General features: G+C 39.5%; 1 protein-coding gene across 1 annotated transcript in view; it reads left to right on the top strand.

Moving 5' to 3' along the window:
* The window catches only part of CFAP65 (cilia and flagella associated protein 65), a 384,606-nt gene extending 378,312 nt beyond the window's left edge, over positions 1-6,294 (top strand). Inside the window, exons 32-33 of the mRNA XM_053698151.1 lie at positions 2,606-2,740; positions 5,845-6,294. Of these exons, the coding sequence (XP_053554126.1) occupies positions 2,606-2,740; positions 5,845-5,896 (187 nt within the window). The 3' untranslated portion in view covers positions 5,897-6,294. The remainder of the gene's footprint in view (positions 1-2,605; positions 2,741-5,844) is intronic.
* The last annotated feature ends 14,771 nt before the right edge of the window (positions 6,295-21,065 follow it).

Raw genomic sequence — 21,065 nt, 5'->3', positions numbered from 1 at the left:
GAGCAAATAAAAAAAAAAGTGACATTTTTCACAATTTTAGGTTTCTCACTTAAATTATTTACAAACAGCTTGTGCAATTATGGCACAAATGGTTGTAAATGCTTCTCTGGGATCTCCTTTGTTCATAAATAGCAGACATATATGGCTTTGGCGTTGCTTTTTGGCAATTAGGAGGCCGCTAAATGCTGCTGCGCACCACACTTGTATTAAGCCCAGCAGTGAAGGGGTTAATTAGGTAGCTTGTAGAGAGCTTGCAGGGTTAATTTTAGCTTTAGTGTAGAGATTAGCCTCCCACCTGACACAACCCACCCCCTGATCCCTCCCAGACAGCTCTCTTCCCTCCCCCAGCCCACAATTGTCCCCGCCATCTTAAGTACTGGCAGAAAGTCTGCCAGTACTAAAATAAAAGGTGTTTTTTTTTTTGTTTTTTTAATTATTCAGCTGTGATGGACCCCTGCCTTAACCCCCAACCTCCCTGATCCCCCCCAAACACCTCTCTAACCCTCCCCACCTACCTAATTGCCACCATCTTGGGTACTGGCAGCTGTCTGCCAGTACCCAGTTTTCCCCAAAAAATAAAGTGTTTGTTTTATTTTTAAATGTTTTATTTTTATTTTTTCTGTAGTGTAGCTGCCCCAACCCCCCCCCCCCACCAGATCCAGATCCTGATCCTATTATTATTAAAAAAATGCTAGTTTGCTGCCCCCCTCCCTCTTACCAAAATTCATTGGTGGCAGTGCCAGTGATTGCTCTGCGCGCGCACACACACACACGCGCGCGCGTGCACGCAGCCCCCCGCACGCTCCCGGCATCCGGCGTGCACAATACACTTGAAGGAACCGGATGCCGGGTAGCGATGGGCCGCCCACCCTCCTCCCTGTAAGCTCCCACCCACCAACGAACGGCCCCATCGCTACCGGTGCAGAGAGGGCCACAGAGTGGCTCTCTCTGCATCGGATGCTTTCTAAAGGGTATTGCAGGATGCCTCAATATCGAGGCATCACTGCAATACCCTGAGAGCTGCTGGAAGCGATTGCGATCGCTTCCAGCACTCTCTTAGACAACTGACGTACCAGGTACGTCCATTGTCACTAACTGCAAGTTTTTGCAGGACGTACCTGGTACGTCAGTTGTCATTAAGGGGTTAAGGGGTTAAACAGCCCTGACATATGTATTTTTCACATGTGGCCCTTTTTAAAGCAGCAATGTGGTCACCCTACCCAATGATCTAAACTTAGCCAGATCAGGCATGCTTTTTTCTCACCGATCCTCACAGGGGCTGTCCTGGTGAAATTATCGTAAAAAAAGGGCAAGATGTCTCCTATTGAAAGTAATGGCGCTCACTGGAAAATGACACTTTGCTTCGTGGAGTGAAGTTAGCAGCGAACAGGGGGGGGGGGGGGCCACTTTGAAAAGTAAATACTGCAGCCAATATAAATCACATTGATTTCTGCGTTTAGCATCTTAAAATTGCCTATATTTTTGTATGCATGTGTTTTTTTTATCAGGGTTATTGGTTTTTTGAGTGTTTTGAGAAAAGCTTGCCACCTTTTAGTTTGCGAGAAAAACTGTAAGATCTGTAATGCATAAATCTTTACAGAAATACGATGGGATTAGAGAGACAATTTTATATAAGCCCCTGGAACTCCCATGTTCAGCCCATTTTACGAAAAAAGGGACATTTTCAACCTGCTTCACTCTTCTTCCATAGAAACTTTTTAAGAAATGTATAAATGAAACACACAAATTTGTTTTTGTTAGTTTTTTTCTATTTACTTTATGTATTTGTGCCACTGTTCAATTTTCTGGTTTTGGTGACTGCTGCCTAAAGTGCTTTCTGCCATTGGTTGTATGTAAATCATTTTCTTAACCTTAGTTACTGCTATTTTATGATTTGATGGCAGAAAAAACAATTTGGCCTTTTAGTTATATTATAAAATGGTCATTCTTACTCCATATGACAGTATTGCAGTTGTATAGTTAGTGTTGATAATTTTGTGTAGTATGTTAACCATGAAACCATGGGGTTGATCACAATTATTTAGAACATCTTATCTAAAGAAAATCACCATTTAAGTATTTCTGTAGGATTGTAATCGACTCCCAAGTGAGAGCTGTACCATTATTTTTGTTCCTGATGTTCTTCTAGTAACCACTGGGGGGCACTATTATATCACACAGTTAACAAATCCCTTTTGCTTGTTCTTGCTTCTGATGGATAATTCAGAGATTTTTTTCTACATTTTTTACACCTGTTTTATTCATTGTTAAATTAAATAAAGTACAAACAAAACTATTCAGAGAAAGGTTACAACTTGTTTACATAACTTCATTGCCTTAACATCCAACCTCAAGGCATAAGGTGATGAGCCAAAAAGGCCTTTCCTGCATTCTCATGACAGAGATATGCAGGATACAGGATGCATTGTGTTAGCACTTCAAACCATGCTTGGCTCAGGTGTTCAACTGTGGGTAGTTGTGCCTTTCATATTGATTTTTCCTTGTGTACAGTCTCCTAGACATTTTAGTTCACTCTTTTTTGTACTACCATTATTAGCAGACACTATTGCATGCTGGGATATTGACACTGTGCCTTTGTTTGCAGGACGCCAGCATTTGCTTGTCTGATAGAATCCATATTGGAGAACACTTTGCAGAACATAATGATTGAAGCCAATCGAGGGGAAGTAGTCCTTACAACCCGTCCCAGAGTCATCGCCCTACCACCTACAACCCCCAGGTACTCAGATTCATATAGCCTCCAGGAATATACCCCCTTGTAATTAATTGTTCCATAAATTCTACATGATTAGTAATAAAAACGTTTGTATATAGGTTGTCCAATACATGTGCTAAAAGGTCAATTACATTGGTTGTAGCATTTAGGTAAAAATAATTTGCTGTATTTTGGCATATAAGACTCACTAAATTTGAACATTGTATGTCCAGCCTTATTTTATATGAGTGATAACTTTAGAAAGGGCAATCTACAGGGGAAAACATGCCCATTGCTTTCGTATTACATTGGGCTGTTAAGAGTAGCGCAACAAAATACTGCTTTCTCTTTTACTGATTTTGAAAAACATGTATTAAGGTGTACAGAGAATTTAACCTAAAACTACAATACTTGAGCAGTATTTGTGCACTCCCTCAGCTTTGCACTCGAGCATTATCCAAAAAGAATTTAAATGCGGTACCTCATACGTATATATTATCTGAGAAAAATTATGCACCTACGCTACACAACATGAATAGTGTAGTGCGCACTACACTACTATATGCACAATAAATATTAACAGTGGGCTCGTAATACCAGTGCAGGGAAAAAAAGCAATGTTTACGATCCATACCGCTTGCTTTTTTGTGCTCGACTTTGTGCCCATTGTTAGCTCTTAAGGGTATTAAGGGGATTCTTTTACTGAAAGAATAAAATTGAATATATTTCTGTCCTAATTATCTTTTATTTTCTAATATATTTTAGCTGCAAGTGGCATTTAATTGTCTACAGATGATATTTAAATATAGCTGCTGGCTAGCCAAGTGCATATTTCTAGATTATCTGTAGCTAGACATAGATTACTGTATTATCTTCAGTTTAATGTTTAGTTGCACATGTTTTATATATGAGTTTAGCACTAGTCAGACTTATATATTTAATCAGTAATTATTAGAAATCATATATGACAAGGAAATGTATATTACCATTATTTAAAACATATAAGAGATAAATAGATGACAAACGCAGTGACCTGGATTTTGTTTAAACTGTAACCTAGGAGATCTCAGAGGGCTAGCCATTACTGAATGCACAAAGGCGAGTGGCTGAACCTTGGGCCCTTGTCAGCTGCTCCCAGCAGTAAGTTATGGGTGTCTTTAACAAGCAACAGGTCACTAGGGGTTGCAGGGTTTAACATGGTGGCACACAGCTGTGCTGACATCTCTCATTCTTTAATGTGTGTCCTTTTCTAACTTCATGAAAACAATTTCTTCTACTATTTTAGATCTTTTGTCTTTCATAGTTGGGTAGTTCTGTAAAGGGAAAACGTTTAAAGGACCATTAAATACAGTATAATTGTGCATAGGGCATAGTAAAACGACAATGGACACTCCAAATTTTAAATGAGCCATAGATATTTTTCTGACAAATTTTAAAATTTACTTCAATTTGCTTGGCCCCTGTATCATGTCCAAATCTCCAGCTCATAAAGTTTAAAAAGGACCTTTATTCCATATACAGGGTCCAGCAGTGTACAAGCAACATTTCAGACTCAATTCTAGCCCTTAATTATGTTTGAACACTGTTGGACCCTGTATGTGGAAATGGAATAAAGGTCCTTTTAAAACTTTATCAGCTAGAGATTTGGACATTTTTATTACAGTGGGCTGCTCAAATGTGGTGCTGTTTCCAATTTTGGATTGAACCCCTGTATTATGTGACAGCCATCAGCCATTCACAGACATACATATACTGTACACAGTGAACTCCTGAACATGCTTCATTGATAGTGGAATGAAATTAGAAATTCTTTTGAAATTGCATGCTGTATCTGAATCATTAAAGTTTAAAATTGACGTTACTGTCCCTTTAATGAATACCCTACAAAAAAAAACAAAAAACATTTTTAGTAGCATACACTACAAAATAAAATGGCAGGTTTTAGAAACGGTATTCCTATGTGCATTTCTCTATTAAGCTCACATTTCATTGAGCATTATGTTATACTTTATTTGTCTCTGCATATCTATATTATCTATCTATATAACTCTCTATCTATATATATATTGTGGGTAAAGTCAGTTATTGTGTAATCCTAGCATTATCCTCATTCCCCAAGGTTCACTTGGGGTGGATGCCAGAGGATCAGCGGGGCAAAAATAAAAAAAAACATGGTGTAGATGGGAAAATTACCCACGAGAGAGATTTCCACAGGTATAACAAAGCATCAAGGAAGATTAAATGCTTTCCCATTGTGACATGTTTCATGCTTATTTATCTAAATATAGAATGAGAATAGACAGAATTGCGTTTTATTCTCCTTAATGTATCTTTATACACATGGAAATAAAGTTTCTATATTTGTATATATATTGGAGCATAGACTTTTTTGTGTAATGTATTGTCTGAACCATGCCACATGCACACTTTTGTTACACAGCATCGAAAAGCGGTTTTGTTAGGAAAAGTAAGACTGTTGCAAATTTTATTTTATCCAAGATAAATGTAGATGACATTCTTAAGTTAAATACGATTGTGGACAGTGAAAGTTCTAGTGTGTACTAAGTTCCCCTAATCATTATTGTAGCACTCAGCTGTATCTTCACGTGTGCTGCCCCCCTCATACCCCAACCTCCAGCTATTAGTTCTTCCTGGAGGCCATGTATAAATGGTGAGGTCATGTAAGCAACCCAGATAACCAGGGGTAATTATTTTGTAATTAAATGAATAAATAAATAAAACATTTGAGAGCATAGGAGTAGAAAGTCATAAAGTCATAGAATTACCCCTTAAACTAGTTTTACCCTGCAAAATAAGCTACCTTATGCCAAAACATGCACTTGGTAGCACCGCTATTGCTCTTAGGAGTAGACCCTTAATAAAAATGACAATCCCTTGCATATTTCCAACCTCAATATGTTTACTTGTGAAAACCCCAGGATCACCACTGCTTGCAGGCCTTATGGACCATATCGTTGTGTTCTTTTTAAAGTTGCTAAAGTTCCTCTAAGGTAGCTAAAATGTTATCATTATGTATCTACAACTAAGAACATAAATGTTATAATTGTCCGTACAATCATTTAACCACTGATGGGTTGTTCAGTAACTGTGTGCATTTTCTTCATTAGGGGAAACAGCCCAACATCAACAGTTCGTTCCCTTTCTATGGACAGAATTTAAAGCTGAAGTACGTTATGCTCCTGGTGACCCAGATCATGCTGCACCTATGGAGGAGGCTTCATGTTTGCAAGCTATCCTAGCCGTACATCAAAGTAAAGTCACCTTACGAACTGAAGGCTTTAACTCACTGGCTTCCAAAGAGAGCTGCATCACATTATATAACAATATGTTGTATGCTTTTCTGTCACCCAGGGGTTAATATTACTCTTCATTACTTTTTTTCTTCAATAAACCCAATTTTATCAATAAATGATTTGATGCCATGATATCCACATCTACAGTCACACGTCTGAGGGTTTGCAAGTATTCTGGATTCATTTACTGTATTTGGCTGTATAACTCTGGTGTTGGTTGGTTTGTGGAAGTACAAATAATAAATCATTTTACTACCGATTTAATTTTCTTAAACAATGCACAATGCTCTGACCTCCTTAACTACAAAAGATCTAATGGTTTGTTTGATTCTGACCTGTTTTTGGATTTGAATCGACATCTCCTCCCTCTTGGAGAGCTCTGGTTTAACAAACAGTGATTTTCTATTTTTTTTTTACAGACCAGATCTCTTTTAGAATGAGAAAATAATAATTGCTATAGTTAAGTAAATTAAGTTTGTTAAAAAAAAAAAAAAAAAAAAAATCTGCAGCATATATCATACTGTCTACTAAGGGCTTTTAAGGAATCTAATAAAAAAGCTACAGAGGATATGTTGTTTTATGTATCTTAGCCAATCCTATTATTGCCTGCCATAATTTAGTCATTTACTGTAAAAATGGTTGTGTTGAAAGAATTAGGTATAAATTTTACAGATTTTCTTGCCTCATTTAATTTCTTTTTACCATCCTGATGTTATGCTGCAAATGTTACATAATACTAATTTGTTATTTGTTTCCTCTAAGAAGGTATTTTAAAATGTGTTTGAAATGAGCAGGAATACTGCAGTGTCAGTTTTGTACTGACATGCTTTTCCTATACATTAAACTGAAATATAAACATTTTTTCTCCAACATTGGTGTGTCCGGTCCACGGCGTCATCCTTACTTGTGGGATATCTCTTCCCCAACAGGAAATGGCAAAGAGTCCCAGCAAAGCTGGCCATATAGTCCCTCCTAGGCTCCGCCCACCCCAGTCATTCTCTTTGCCGTTGCACAGGCAACATCTCCACGGAGATGGTTAAGAGTTTTTTGGTGTTTAAATGTAGTTTTTATTCTTCTATCAAGTGTTTGTTATTTTAAAATAGTGCTGGTATGTACTATTTACTCTGAAACAGAAAAGGATGAAGATTTCTGTTTGTGAGAGTAAGATGATTTTAGCAGACAGTAACTAAAATCGATTGCTGTTTCCACATAGGACTGTTGAGATGAAGTAACTTCAGTTGGGGGAAACAGTTAGCAGACTTTTCTGCTTAAGGTATGACTAGCCATATTTCTAACAAGACCATGTAATGCTGGAAGGCTGTCATTTCCCCTCATGGGGACCGGTAAGCCATTTTCTTAGTCAAACAAATAGAATAAAGGGCTTAATATGGGCTAAAAAACTGGTAGACATTTTTATGGGCTTAATCGATTGCTTTATTTGGGCATTTTATTCATATTTATGTTGACAATTCGCATTTATAAACTTGGGGAACGTTTATTAAACGGCAGGCACTATGTTAGACACCTTTTCCAGTCAGGGGGCCTTCCTAGTTGTAGACTGAGCCTCATTTTCGCGCCATTACTGCGCAGTTGTTTTTTGAGAGCAGGGCATGCAGATGCATGTGTGAGGATATGAAATTTGCTGGAAAAGCTTCTAGAAGGCGTCAATTGGTATCGTATTCCTCTCTGGGCTTGGTTGGGTCTCAGCAAAGGCTATAGCTGGGACTGTATAGGGGTTAAATTTGTAAACGGCTCCGGTTCCGTTATTTTAAGGGTTAAAGCTCTGAAATTTGGTGTGCAATACTCTTAATGCTTTAAGACACTGTGGTGAAATTTTGGTAATTTTTGAACAATTCCTTCATACTTTTTCACATATTCAGTAATAAAGTGTTTTCTGTTTAAAATTTAAAGAGACAGTAACGGTTTTGTTTTAAAACGTTTTTTGTGCTTTGTTGACAAGTTTAAGCCTGTTTAACATGTCTGTGCCTTCAGATAAGCTATGTTCTATATGTATGAAAGCCAATGTGTCTCCCCATTTAAATTTATGTGATAATTGTGCCATAGCGTCCAAACAAAGTAAGGACAGTACTGCCACAGATAATGAAATTGCCCAAGATGATTCCTCAGATGAGGGGAGTAAACATGATACTACATCATCTCCTACTGTGTCTACACCAGTTTTGCCCACACAGGAGGCCCCTAGTACATCTAGTGCGCCAATGCTTATTACCATGCAACAATTAACGGCTGTAATGGATAACTCCATAGCAAATATTTTATCCAAAATACCTACTTATAAGAGAAAGCGCGATTGCTCTGTTTTAAACACTGAAGAGCAGGAGGGCGCTGATGATAATTGTTCTGTCATACCCTCACACCAATCTGAAGGGGCCATGAGGGAGGTTTTGTCAGATGGAGAAATTTCAGATTCAGGAAAAATTTCTCAACAAGCTGAACCTGATGTTGTGACATTTAAATTTAAATTAGAACATCTCCGGGCACTGCTTAAGGAGGTGTTATCTACTCTGGATGATTGTGACAACTTGGTCATTCCAGAGAAATTATGCAAGATGGACAAGTTCCTAGAGGTTCCGGTGCACCCCGACGTTTTTCCTATACCCAAGCGGGTGGCGGACATAGTAAATAAGGAGTGGGAAAAGCCTGGCATACCTTTTGTTCCCCCCCCATATTTAAGAAATTATTTCCTATGGTCGACCCCAGAAAGGACTTATGGCAGACAGTCCCTAAGGTCGAGGGGGCAGTTTCTACTCTAAACAAACGCACTACTATTCCTATCGAAGATAGTTGTGCTTTCAAAGATCCTATGGATAAAAAATTGGAAGGTTTGCTTAAAACGATTTTTGTACAGCAAGGTTACCTTCTACAACCCATTTCGTGCATTGTTCCTGTCACTACAGCAGCGTGGTTCTGGTTCGAGGAACTAGAAAAGTCGCTCAGTAGAGAGACTCCATATGAGGAGGTTATGGACAGAGTTCACGCACTTAAGTTGGCTAACTCTTTTATTTTAGATGCCGCTTTGCAATTAGCTAGATTAGCGGCGAAAAATTCAGGGTTTGCTATCGTGGCGCGCAGAGCGCTTTGGCTAAAGTCTTGGTCAGCGGATGTGTCATCCAAGACAAAATTGCTTAACATCCCTTTCAAAGGTAAAACTCTATTTGGACCAGAATTGAAAGAGATTATTTCAGACATCACTGGGGGAAAGCGCCACGCCCTTCCACAAGATAGGCCTTTCAAGGCCAAAAATAAGTCTAATTTTCGTTCCTTTCGCAATTTCAGGAACGGACCGGCCTCTAATTCTGCATCCTCTAAGCAAGAAGCCTGCCGCTGCTAACAAAACAGCATGAAGGAGTAGCCCCCGATCCGGGACCGGATCTAGTGGGGGGCAGACTCTCTCTCTTTGCTCAGGCTTGGGCAAGAGATGTTCAGGATCCCTGGGCGCTAGAAATAGTTTCTCAAGGTTATCTCCTGGAATTCAGGGAACTACCCCCAAGGGGAAGGTTCCACATGTCTCACTTATCCTCAAACCAAATAAAGAGACAGGCGTTCTTACATTGTGTAGAAGACCTGTTAAAGATGGGAGTGATACACCCAGTTCCAATAAAGGAACAAGGAATGGGATTTTATTCCAATCTGTTCGTAGTTCCCAAAAAAGAGGGAACTTTCAGACCAATTTTGGATTTGAAGATCCTAAACAAATTTCTCAGGGTACCATCGTTCAAGATGGAAACCATTCGAACGATTCTACCCACTATCCAGTAAAGTCAATTTATGACTACCGTGGATCTAAAGGATGCGTACCTACATATTCCTATCCACAAAGAACATCATCAGTTCCTAAGGTTCGGTTTTCTGGACAAGCATTACCAGTTTGTGGCCCTCCCATTCGAGTTAGCCACTGCTCCAAGGATTTTCACAAAGGTACTAGGGTCCCTTCTAGCGGTTCTAAGACCGAGGGGCATTGCAGTAGTACCTTACTTGGACGACATTCTAATACAAGCGTCGTCCCTGTCAAAAGCAAAGGCTCATACAGACATCGTTCTGGCCTTTCTCAGATCACACGGATGGAAGGTGAACATAGAAAAAAGTTCTCTGTCTCCGTCGACAAGAGTTCCCTTCTTGGGAACAATAATAGATTCCTTAGAAATGAGGATTTTTCTGACAGAGGTCAGAAAATCAAAACTTCTAAGCTCTTGTCAAGTTCTTTATTCTGTTCCTCGTCCTTCCATAGCGCAGTGCATGAAAGTAGTAGGGTTGATGGTTGCAGCAATGGACATAGTTCCTTTTGCACAAATTCATCTAAGACCATTACAACTGTGCATGCTCAAACAGTGGAATGGGGACTATACAGACTTGTCTCCAATGATTCAAGTAGATCAGAAGACCAGAGATTCACTCCGTTGGTGGCTGACCCTGGACCATCTGTCCCAGGGAATGAGCTTCCGCAGACCAGAGTGGGTCATTGTCACGACCGACGCCAGTCTAGTGGGCTGGGGCGCGGTCTGGGAATCCCTGAAAGCTCAGGGTCTATGGTCTCGGGAAGAGTCTTTTCTCCCGATAAACATTCTGGAACTGAGAGCGATATTCAATGCTCTCAGGGCTTGGCCTCAACTAGCAAAGGCCAGATTCATAAGGTTCCAATCAGACAACATGACGACCGTTGCGTATATCAATCATCAGGGGGGAACAAGGAGTTCCCTGGCGATGAAAGAAGTGACCAAAATAATTCAATGGGCGGAGGATCACTCTTGCCACCTGTCTGCGATCCACATCCCAGGTGTGGAAAACTGGGAGGCGGATTTTCTGAGTCGTCAGACATTCCATCCGGGGGAGTGGGAACTCCATCCGGAGATCTTTGCCCAAATAACTCAATTATGGGGCATTCCAGACATGGATCTGATGGCATCTCGTCAGAACTTCAAGGTTCCTTGCTACGGGTCCAGATCCAGGGATCCCAAGGCGACTCTAGTAGATGCACTAGTAGCACCTTGGACCTTCAACCTAGCTTATGTATTTCCACCGTTTCCTCTCATTCCCAGGCTGGTAGCCAGGATCAATCAGGAGAGGGCCTCGGTGATCTTGATAGCTCCTGCGTGGCCACGCAGGACTTGGTATGCAGACCTGGTGAATATGTCATCGGCTCCACCATGGAAGCTACCTTTGAGACAGGACCTTCTTGTTCAGGGTCCATTCGAACATCCAAATCTGGTCTCCCTCCAGCTGACGGCTTGGAGATTGAACGCTTGATTCTATCGAAGCGTGGGTTTTCAGATTCTGTGATAGATACTCTGGTTCAGGCCAGAAAACCGGTAACTAGAAAGATTTACCATAAAATATGGAAATGATATATCTGTTGGTGTGAATCCAAAGGATTCCCATGGAATAAGATAAAAATTCCTAAGATTCTCTCCTTTCTACAAGAAGGTTTGGAGAAAGGATTATCTGCAAGTTCTCTAAAGGGACAGATCTCTGCTTTATCTGTCTTACTACACAAAAGACTGGCAGCTGTGCCAGATGTTCAAGCATTTGTTCAGGCTCTGGTTAGGATCAAGCCTGTTTACAGACCTTTGACTCCTCCCTGGAGTCTAAATCTAGTTCTTTCAGTTCTTCAAGGGGTTCCGTTTGAACCTTTACATTCCATAGATATTAAGTTACTATCTTGGAAAGTTTTGTTTTTGGTTGCAATTTCTTCTGCTAGAAGAGTTTCCGAGTTATCTGCTCTGCAGTGTTCTCCGCCCTATCTGGTGTTCCATGCAGATAAGGTGGTTTTGCGTACTAAATCTGGTTTTCTTCCTAAGGTTGTTTCTAACAAAAATATTAACCAGGAGATAGTTGTACCTTCTTTATGTCCGAATCCAGTTTCAAAGAAGGAACGTTTGTTACACAATTTGGACGTAGTCCGTGCTCTAAAATTCTATTTAGAGGCTACAAAAGATTTCAGACAAACATCTTCCTTGTTTGTTGTTTATTCTGGTAAAAGGAGAGGTCAAAAAGCAACTTCTACCTCTCTTTCCTTTTGGCTTAAAAGCATCATCCGATTGGCTTATGAGACTGCCGGACGGCAGCCTCCTGAAAGAATCACAGCTCACTCCACTAGGGCTGTGGCTTCCACATGGGCCTTCAAGAACGAGGCTTCTGTTGACCAGATATGTAAGGCAGCGACTTGGTCTTCACTGCACACTTTTGCTAAATTTTACAAATTTTATACTTTTGCTTCTTCGGAGGCTATTTTTGGGAGAAAGGTTTTGCAAGCTGTGGTGCCTTCCGTTTAGGTAACCTGATTTGCTCCCTCCCTTCATCCGTGTCCTAAAGCTTTGGTATTGGTTCCCACAAGTAAGGATGACGCCGTGGACCGGACACACCAATGTTGGAGAAAACACAATTTATGCTTACCTGATAAATTACTTTCTCCAACGGTGTGTCCGGTCCACGGCCCGCCCTGGTTTTTTAATCAGGTCTGATTAATTATTTTCTCTAACTACAGTCACCACGGTACCATATGGTTTCTCCTATATATATTTCCTCCTGTCCGTCGGTCGAATGACTGGGGTGGGCGGAGCCTAGGAGGGACTATATGGCCAGCTTTGCTGGGACTCTTTGCCATTTCCTGTTGGGGAAGAGATATCCCACAAGTAAGGATGACGCCGTGGACCGAACACACCGTTGGAGAAAGTAATTTATCAGGTAAGCATAAATTCTGTTTTTTACTCAAAGAAACATATTTCACAAACATTGTAGAAAGTTGTGCACAGACTAGATTACAATTAGTGTGCAAAGTGTAGCGCGAGTCATGATATCCATATCACGGCCGCTTAATGCGGTATTATAATTGCAAAGTAAATTTGACAGCTTAAGCGTTTTAGTGCTGCGACTGAAGACTTTGCATAAAGGGTGAGGGGTTAAAAGAAAATTGTGCACCAAACACAACATAAATACATAAAAATAAGTTACACTATCTAATAAAAATTATTTATATAAATATTATTAAAAAAAAGTTATAAGAGTTCAAAGTTATATGATATATGACAATGTGTTTGACTGGAAAGGAATATATATACATGTCTAAATATGTGTGTGTGTGTGCGTATATGTATATATTTATAAATATATGTGTTTCTATGTGTATATATGTATGCATATACATATATACACACAGAAACAGATATGCATGAATACAAACACACATTATATATACTTTGGAGCCCTTTCCACTCAAAATAAGAAAAATAATTTGTATTCATATTTAATATTCAATAATGTGTTTTACTGTGTGTGTACTGTACATATATAATTTTCCAATGTTCTTTGTATTTCTAAATTTCTAAATATATATATATATATATATATATATATATATATATATATATATATATATAGAGAGAGAGAGAGAGAGAGAGAGAGAGAGAGAGTGAGAGAGAGTGAGAGAAAATAACTCATTGTGTAGTTCATTAACAAATCTAGACAGGCCCGAAGGCTTGTTTCCCACAGAAAACCTCTGAATTACATAGTTTCCAATGCAGCAAAGGATTCTGGGTAAGATATGCAAATTAAGTACACACCTGTCTAGATTTGTTAATGAACTACACAATGAGTTATTTTCTCTGTATTTTTTGCGTAGTGGAGGATTTTAAACTCACCTTTTATCTCCACCTAATTTAAAATGTTGTTGTATTCTGCCCGGAATCAACTTCACCCAGCAGTGATTAAAACCTTCTCCCAGCTGATGAGTAGCAACAACTACGAAACAGTCTGTCCTGGGATGGTTATGAATCACTGCACTAATCCTAGCTAAGTTTATAAGCTGTGTGAACAGCGATACTTTGGCGTAAAGGGAATCTGCTGAAAAGCAGACTGAAGTAAAAAGGTGTGTCATTGTGTACTTAATTTGCATATCTTACCCAGAATCCTTTGCTGCATTGGAAACTATGTAATTCAGAGGTTTTCTGTGGGAAAACAAGCCTTCGGGCCTGTCTAGATTTGTTAATGAACTACACAATGAGTTATTTTCTCTATATTTTTTGCGTAGTGGAGGATTTTAAACTCACCTTTTATCTCCCCCTAATTTAAAATGTTGTTGTATTCATATAGATATATAGGTATAGATACTGTATATATTTTACAAAAAACATCATATACATATATATATATATATATATATATATATATATATATATATATAATAAATACTTCTGACAGGGACCGAGATAGAAAGGAAAGCAGTGGTTGCCAGTTGGGGGTGTGAGCAAAGATTGCTAGAATGAGGATAAAGAAATTCCATGCAACATCTAACAGTACTCTTACTTAGAGGTTTACATGGACACCCCATTAACCCCAGTCCTATTTTGAAATGAAACTACCCATTAAAGGACAACAATTTTCTTCAGAGCACCATCTTCACTTCCTCCTAGTTACAGAGGCAAATAATGACTGGGGGAGTATGGGTAATTGGAGGATACTTAAAGGGACATAATATTCATATGCTAAATCACTTGAAACTGATGGGTCATAACTGTAAAAAGCTGATATTTTCTAGTCAGCCACAGAGCTCCACTCTTTTGGGGATTTGCTAGGCCTTTGGTGGACGCGGTGTCGGGTTAGTGCTTGAGCGATAGGTGTTGATTTTTTTTTAAGTTGTGCTCTCCTTTGAAGTCTATGGGGAGAAGTGAGCTTGATTGTGATATTTGAACTCCTACTGTTAGAGTGTGCCGAGTTTCGCTCTCGTGTTAAATTTTACTTTAAACTTGTAAAATGCTCGCTATCCCTTGATATCTATTGAAATTGAGCTACTTAGAACTATTAATAAAAATGGGTTCTTTACATAAAAAAAAAAAACAACAACAACACAACAACAACACACAGTTTGGCTGTTTATTTCTACCTTATGAAACTTTTTATATGTCCCAATATTTTCAGATATTTGCTGTAAAATGTGGACCCAATAAAGAAACTTTTTACATGACTAATATTTTCAGATTTGTACAGTAAAATGAATTCCCAACGCTTACAGGAACTGGTTGAGACTTCCAACAGCGTCACAGCCCACTGGATTCAAGTGGAATTGCTTAAAGGGACCGTCTAGTTGAAGTTTTACCCATTTCCCAGTTTTGCATAACCAACACTGTTGTATTAATATACTTTTTACCTCTATGATTACCTTATATCTAAACTTCTGCAGACTTGTTATACCAGCTGCAGAGTTTAAAATGTAAGAGCTTTTGCTCTTTTAGGTATATGTTTATGTGAAATAGCTGTTTCTGCTAATTGAAACCACAACCAAATTAAATTGGCTGAGCTTGTCGGCAGAGGGGACCTAATTAGGGTATCTGTCTATTTACTCAAAGTCTTCCTTATCTTATTTTCACTGTTCACTCAAACACCAATATATATGTCCTGACATTGAAAAGCTTGCCACTCAGGTGAGATGATCTAAGACATCTCGTCAGTATGGAGAGGTTAAACACAAATTATAATGTAAAAGATATTTATCTCACTACGCAGGATTCTATGTGAGACACCTGCATTACAATATATATAGTCTTTAAAAAATTCCGAAGTGTTTGCATGATTTTTTGATTATCAGACCCATAGAGAGAGAGAACAAATGGAAATTAACATTTTAGAAACTCTGTTACCCCCCCCCCCCACACACACACACACACACACAGATCATTGGGAATGCATTAAAGGAGGGAGAAAATTAAATGTCCCTTTAAGTATGCACTCTAGCCTCTCCTGGACAGTAAAATAAAAGCACAATTTTCAGAGATAAATTACAGGCAAAGCAGAATGAATAAATAGTTAGCATGCAATATTTAATAAAGAATTTAACAGGGATTTAATTTTGTGTTCAAATGTTCCTTTAAGTTTGATTTATTTTATATAAAATAAATAATAGTAAATACAGTCATAAGTCTAAAAAGTAGACATTATATTCTCTTTTATTAACTTTCTGCTAATATTCCTATATTTCTCGGTATTAACACAAATTGTATGAAATAAAGGATTAACATAAACTTAAACATTATTACATTGTATTAATATACAACTGTGTGAGGGTATTGCTCTATTCATGACAGTTTTTTGTTCAGATTGCGCCTGTAATCATATTCCCCTCCAGTCTACAAGTAGCTGTGTGCGCCTCTGCTGCAAACATACACTGTGTAATCACCCAACCAAATCTGCACTTGGAAGACAGCCCATACATCACTGCAAGAGCACTGCTACACACAAAGCACTTCACTCCACTCTCTAAGGCCTAGATTTGGAGTTTGGCGGTAGCCGTGAAAACCAGCGTTAGAGGCTCCTAACGCTGGTTTTAGGCTACCGCCGGTATTTGGAGTCAGTCAAAAAAGGGTCTAACGCTCACTTTTCAGCCGCGACTTTTCCATACCGCAGATCCCCTTACGTCAATTGCGTATCCTATCTTTTCAATGGGATCTTTCTAACTCCGGTATTTAGAGTCGTGGCTGAAGTGAGCGTTAGAATTCTAACGACAAAACAGCCGCAGAAAAAAAGTCAGTAGTTAAGAGCTTTCTGGGCTAACGGCGGTTCATAAAGCTCTTAACTACTGTGCTCTAAAGTACACTAACATCCATAAACTACCTATGTACCCCTAAACCGAGGCCCCCCCACATCGCCGACACTCGATTAAATTTTTTTAACCCCTAATCTTCCAACCGCCAACTACATTATTCTTATGTACCCCTAATCTGCTGCCCCTAACACCGCCGACCCTTATATTATATTTATTAACCACTAACCTGCCCCCCACAACGTCGTTGCCAGCTACCTACAATAATTAACCCCTAATCTGCCGACCGCAAAGAGCCGCCACCTACATTATAGCTATGTACCCCTAATCTGCTGCCCCTAACTCTGCCGACCCCTATATTATATTTATTAACCCCTAATCTGCCCCCCTCAACGTCGCCTCCACCTGCCTACACTTATTAACCCTAATCTGCCGAGCGGACCGCACCGCTATTATAATAAAGTTATTAACCCCTAATCCGCCTCACTAACCCTATAATAAATAGTATTAACCCCTAATCTGCCCTCCCTAACATCGCCAACACCTAACTTCAAACATTAACCCCTAATCTGCCGACTGGAGCTCACCGCTATTCTAATAAATGTATTAACCCCTAAAGCTAAGTCTAACACTAACACCCCCCTAAGTTAAATATAATTTTAATCTAACGAAATTAATTAACTCTTATTAAATAAATTATTCCTATTTAAAGCTAAATACTTACCTGTAAAATAAATCCTAATATAGCTACAATATAAATTATAATTATATTATAGCTATTTTAGGATTTATATTTATTTTACAGGTAACTTTGTACTCTAAGCCCCCTAATAAAATAACAAAGCCCCCCAAAATAAAAAAATGTCCTACCCTATTCTAAATTACAAAAGTTCAAAGCTCTTTTACCTTACCAGCCCTGAACAGGGCCCTTTGCGGGGCATGCCCCAAGAAATTCAGCTCTTTTGCCTGTAAAAAAACACATACAATACCCCCCCCCAACATTACAACCCACCACCCACATACCCCTAATCTAACCCAAACCCCCCTTAAATAAACCTAACACTAAGCCCCTGAAGATCTTCCTACCTTATCTTCACCTAACCAGGTATCACCGATCCGTCCTGGCTCCAAAATCTTCATCCAAGCCCAAGCGGGGGCTAGACATCCATCATCCGACGGCTGAAGAAGTCCAAAAGAGGGTCCAAAGTCTTCATCCTATCCGGGAAGAAGAGTAGATCCGGACCGGCAACCATCTTCTTCAAAGCGGCATCTTCTATCTTCATCCGATGAGGACCAGCTCCATCTTGAAGACCTCCATCGCGGATCCATCCTTCTTCTACGACGACTAGACGACGAATGACGGTTCCTTTAAATGACGTCATCCAAGATGGCGTCCCTCGAATTCCAATTGGCTGATAGGATTCTATCAGCCAATCGGAATTAAGGTACGAATATTCTGATTGGCTGATGGAATCAGCCAATCAGAATCAAGTTCAATCCGATTGGCTGATCCAATCAGCCAATCAGATTGAGCTTGCATTCTATTGGCTGATCGGAACAGCCAATAGAATGCAAGCTCAATCTGATTGGCTGATTGGATCAGCCAATCGGATTGAACTTGATTCTGATTGGCTGATTCCATCAGCCAATCAGAATATTCCTACCTTAATTCCGATTGGCTGATAGAATCCTATCAGCCAATCGGAATTCGAGGGACGCCATCTTGGATGACGTCATTTAAAGGAATCATCATTCGTCGTCTAGTCTTCGGAGAAGAAGGATGGATCCGCGATGGAGGTCTTCAAGATGGAGCCGGTCCTCATCGGATGAAGATAGAAGATGCCGCTTTGAAGAAGATGGTTGCCGGTCCGGATCTACTCTTCTTCCCGAATAGGATGAAGACTTTGGACCCTCTTCTGGACTTCTTCAGCCGTCGGATGATGGATGTCTAGCCCCCGCTTGGGCTTGGATGAAGATTTTGGAGCCAGGACGGATCGGTGATACCTGGTTAGGTGAAGATAAGGTAGGAAGATCTTCAGGGGCTTAGTGTTAGGTTTATTTAAGGGGGGTTTGGGTTAGATTAGGGGTATGTGGGTGGTGGGTTGTAATGTTGGGGGGGGTATTGTATGTGTTTTTTTACAGGCAAAAGAGCTGAATTTCTTGGGGCATGCCCCGCAAAGGGCCCTGTTCAGGGCTGGTAAGGTAAAAGAGCTTTGAACTTTTGTAATTTAGAATAGGGTAGGGCATTTTTTTATTTTGGGGGGCTTTGTTATTTTATTAGGGGGCTTATAGTAGGTGTAATTAGTTTAAAATTGTTTTAATATTTTTCTAATGTTTGTAGATATTTTTTTATTTTTTGTAACTTAGTTCTTTTTTATTTTTTGTACTTTAGTTAGTTTATTTAATTGTATTTATTTGTAGATATTGTATTTAATTCATTTATTGATAGTGTAGTGTTAGGTTTAATTGTAGGTAATTGTAGGTATTTAATTTATTTATTGATAGTGTAGTGTTAGGTTTAATTGTAACTTAGGTTAGGATTTATTTGACAGGTAATTTTGTAATTATTTTAACTATTTTAGCTATTAAATAGTTCTTAACTATTTAATAGCTATTGTACCTGGTTAAAATAAATACAAAGTTACCTGTAAAATAAATATGAATCCTAAAATAGCTATAATATAATTATAATTTATATTGTAGCTATTTTAGGATTTATTTTACAGGTAAGTATTTAGCTTTAAATAGGAATAATTTATTTAATAAGAGTTAATTAATTTTGTTAGATTAAAATTATATTTAATTTAGGGGGGTGTTAGTGTTAGGGTTAGACTTAGCTTTAGGGGTTAATACATTTATTAGAATAGCGGTGAGCTCCAGTCGGCAGATTAGGGGTTAATGTTTGAAGTTAGGTGTCAGCGATGTTAGGGAGGGCAGATTAGGGGTTAATACTATTTATTATAGGGTTAGTGAGGCGGATTAGGGGTAAATAACTTTATTATAATAGCGGTGCGGTCCGCTCGGCAGATTAGGGGTTAATAAGTGTAGGCAGGTGGAGGCGACGTTGTGGGGGGCAGATTAGGGGTTAATAAATATAATATAGGGGTCGGCGATGTTAGGGGCAGCAGATTAGGGGTACATAGGGATAATGTAAGTAGCGGCGGTTTACGGAGCGGCAGATTAGGGGTTAAAAATAATATGCAGGGGTCAGCGATAGCGGGGGGCGGCAGAATAGGGGTTAATAAGTGTAAGGTTAGGGGTGTTTAGACTCGGGGTACATGTTAGGGTGTTAGGTGCAGACGTAGGAAGTGTTTCCCCATAGACAACAATGGGGCTGCGTTAGGAGCTGAACACGGCTTTTTTGCAGGTGTTAGGTTTTTTTTCAGCTCAAACAGCCCCATTGTTTTCTATGGGGGAATCGTACACGAGCACGTTTTTGAGGCTGGCCGCATCCGTAAGCAACTCTGGTATCGAGAGTTGAAGTTGCGTTAAATATGCTATACGCTCCTTTTTTGGAGCCTAACGCAGCCATTCTGTGGACTCTCAATACCAGAGTTATTTTAAAGGTGCGGCCAGAAAAAAACCAGCGTTAGATACGCGGGTCGTTACCGACAAAACTCTAAATCTAGCCATAAATGTTTTACGTTGCTTACCTAGGAATATCTTAATGTGGGTGTACTCTTCCTATGGGAAGGGCAAACCTTTAGAGGAGGCTTTAGACATGGATTTGAGGTCTGCAGATGGGAAATTGCCCCTCTGCTAAATTGGCCAATCTACATCTGAATTATTCTAATTTTAGTACAGATGATTGTCTAAAACAGTGTTTCTCAATTCCGCTCATCAGGGCACACTTGCAAGCCATATTTTTAGGATAGCTAAACTAGAGCACAAATAATTAGCTAATCAATAACCATGGATATTAACATACTCCTACCCAGGGAAATCCTAAAAACATAGCCTGTTAGTGTACCCTGAGGACTGGAATCAAGAAACACTGGCCTAGACCATTATTACCTCTTTCCCTCTTAATATAAGGAGTCCACGGCTTCATTCCTTACTATTGAGAAATACTGAACCTGGCCACCAGGAGGAGGCAAAGACACCCCAGCCAAAGGCTTAAATACCTCTACCACTTCCCCTATCACCCAGTCATTCTTTGCCTATCGTCACAGGAGGATGGCAGAGAAGCGTCAGAAGATTTTGGAGTTGTTCCTCAGGAGGGGTATATGCCCTTTGATATGGGACTGGAGTTTTAAGTAGTCTTGTCAGCCTCTCAGTGAGAGCATTGACGAAAGTTAGAGTCTGGAGATGCAGGGAGAGTCTTCCTGCGAACCCATCCAGACTGCCTGCTAACAGCTCCTTAAGCAACCAGTGTTGACGAGTTGCACTGTCTGCTTTTTTCTTCACTCAAGTCCATGTCAGGAGCGATGCTACAAGACTGTCTCACTTGAGAGGCTGTGTTTCTGTTCCACAGCATGGATTCTGG

This window comes from Bombina bombina, chromosome 1 (assembly GCF_027579735.1).
Source record: "Bombina bombina isolate aBomBom1 chromosome 1, aBomBom1.pri, whole genome shotgun sequence".
Classification (NCBI taxonomy): Eukaryota; Metazoa; Chordata; class Amphibia; order Anura; family Bombinatoridae; genus Bombina; species Bombina bombina.
The sequence above is the reverse complement of the archived record's forward strand: the minus strand, read 5'-3'. Positions and strand labels throughout refer to the sequence as shown.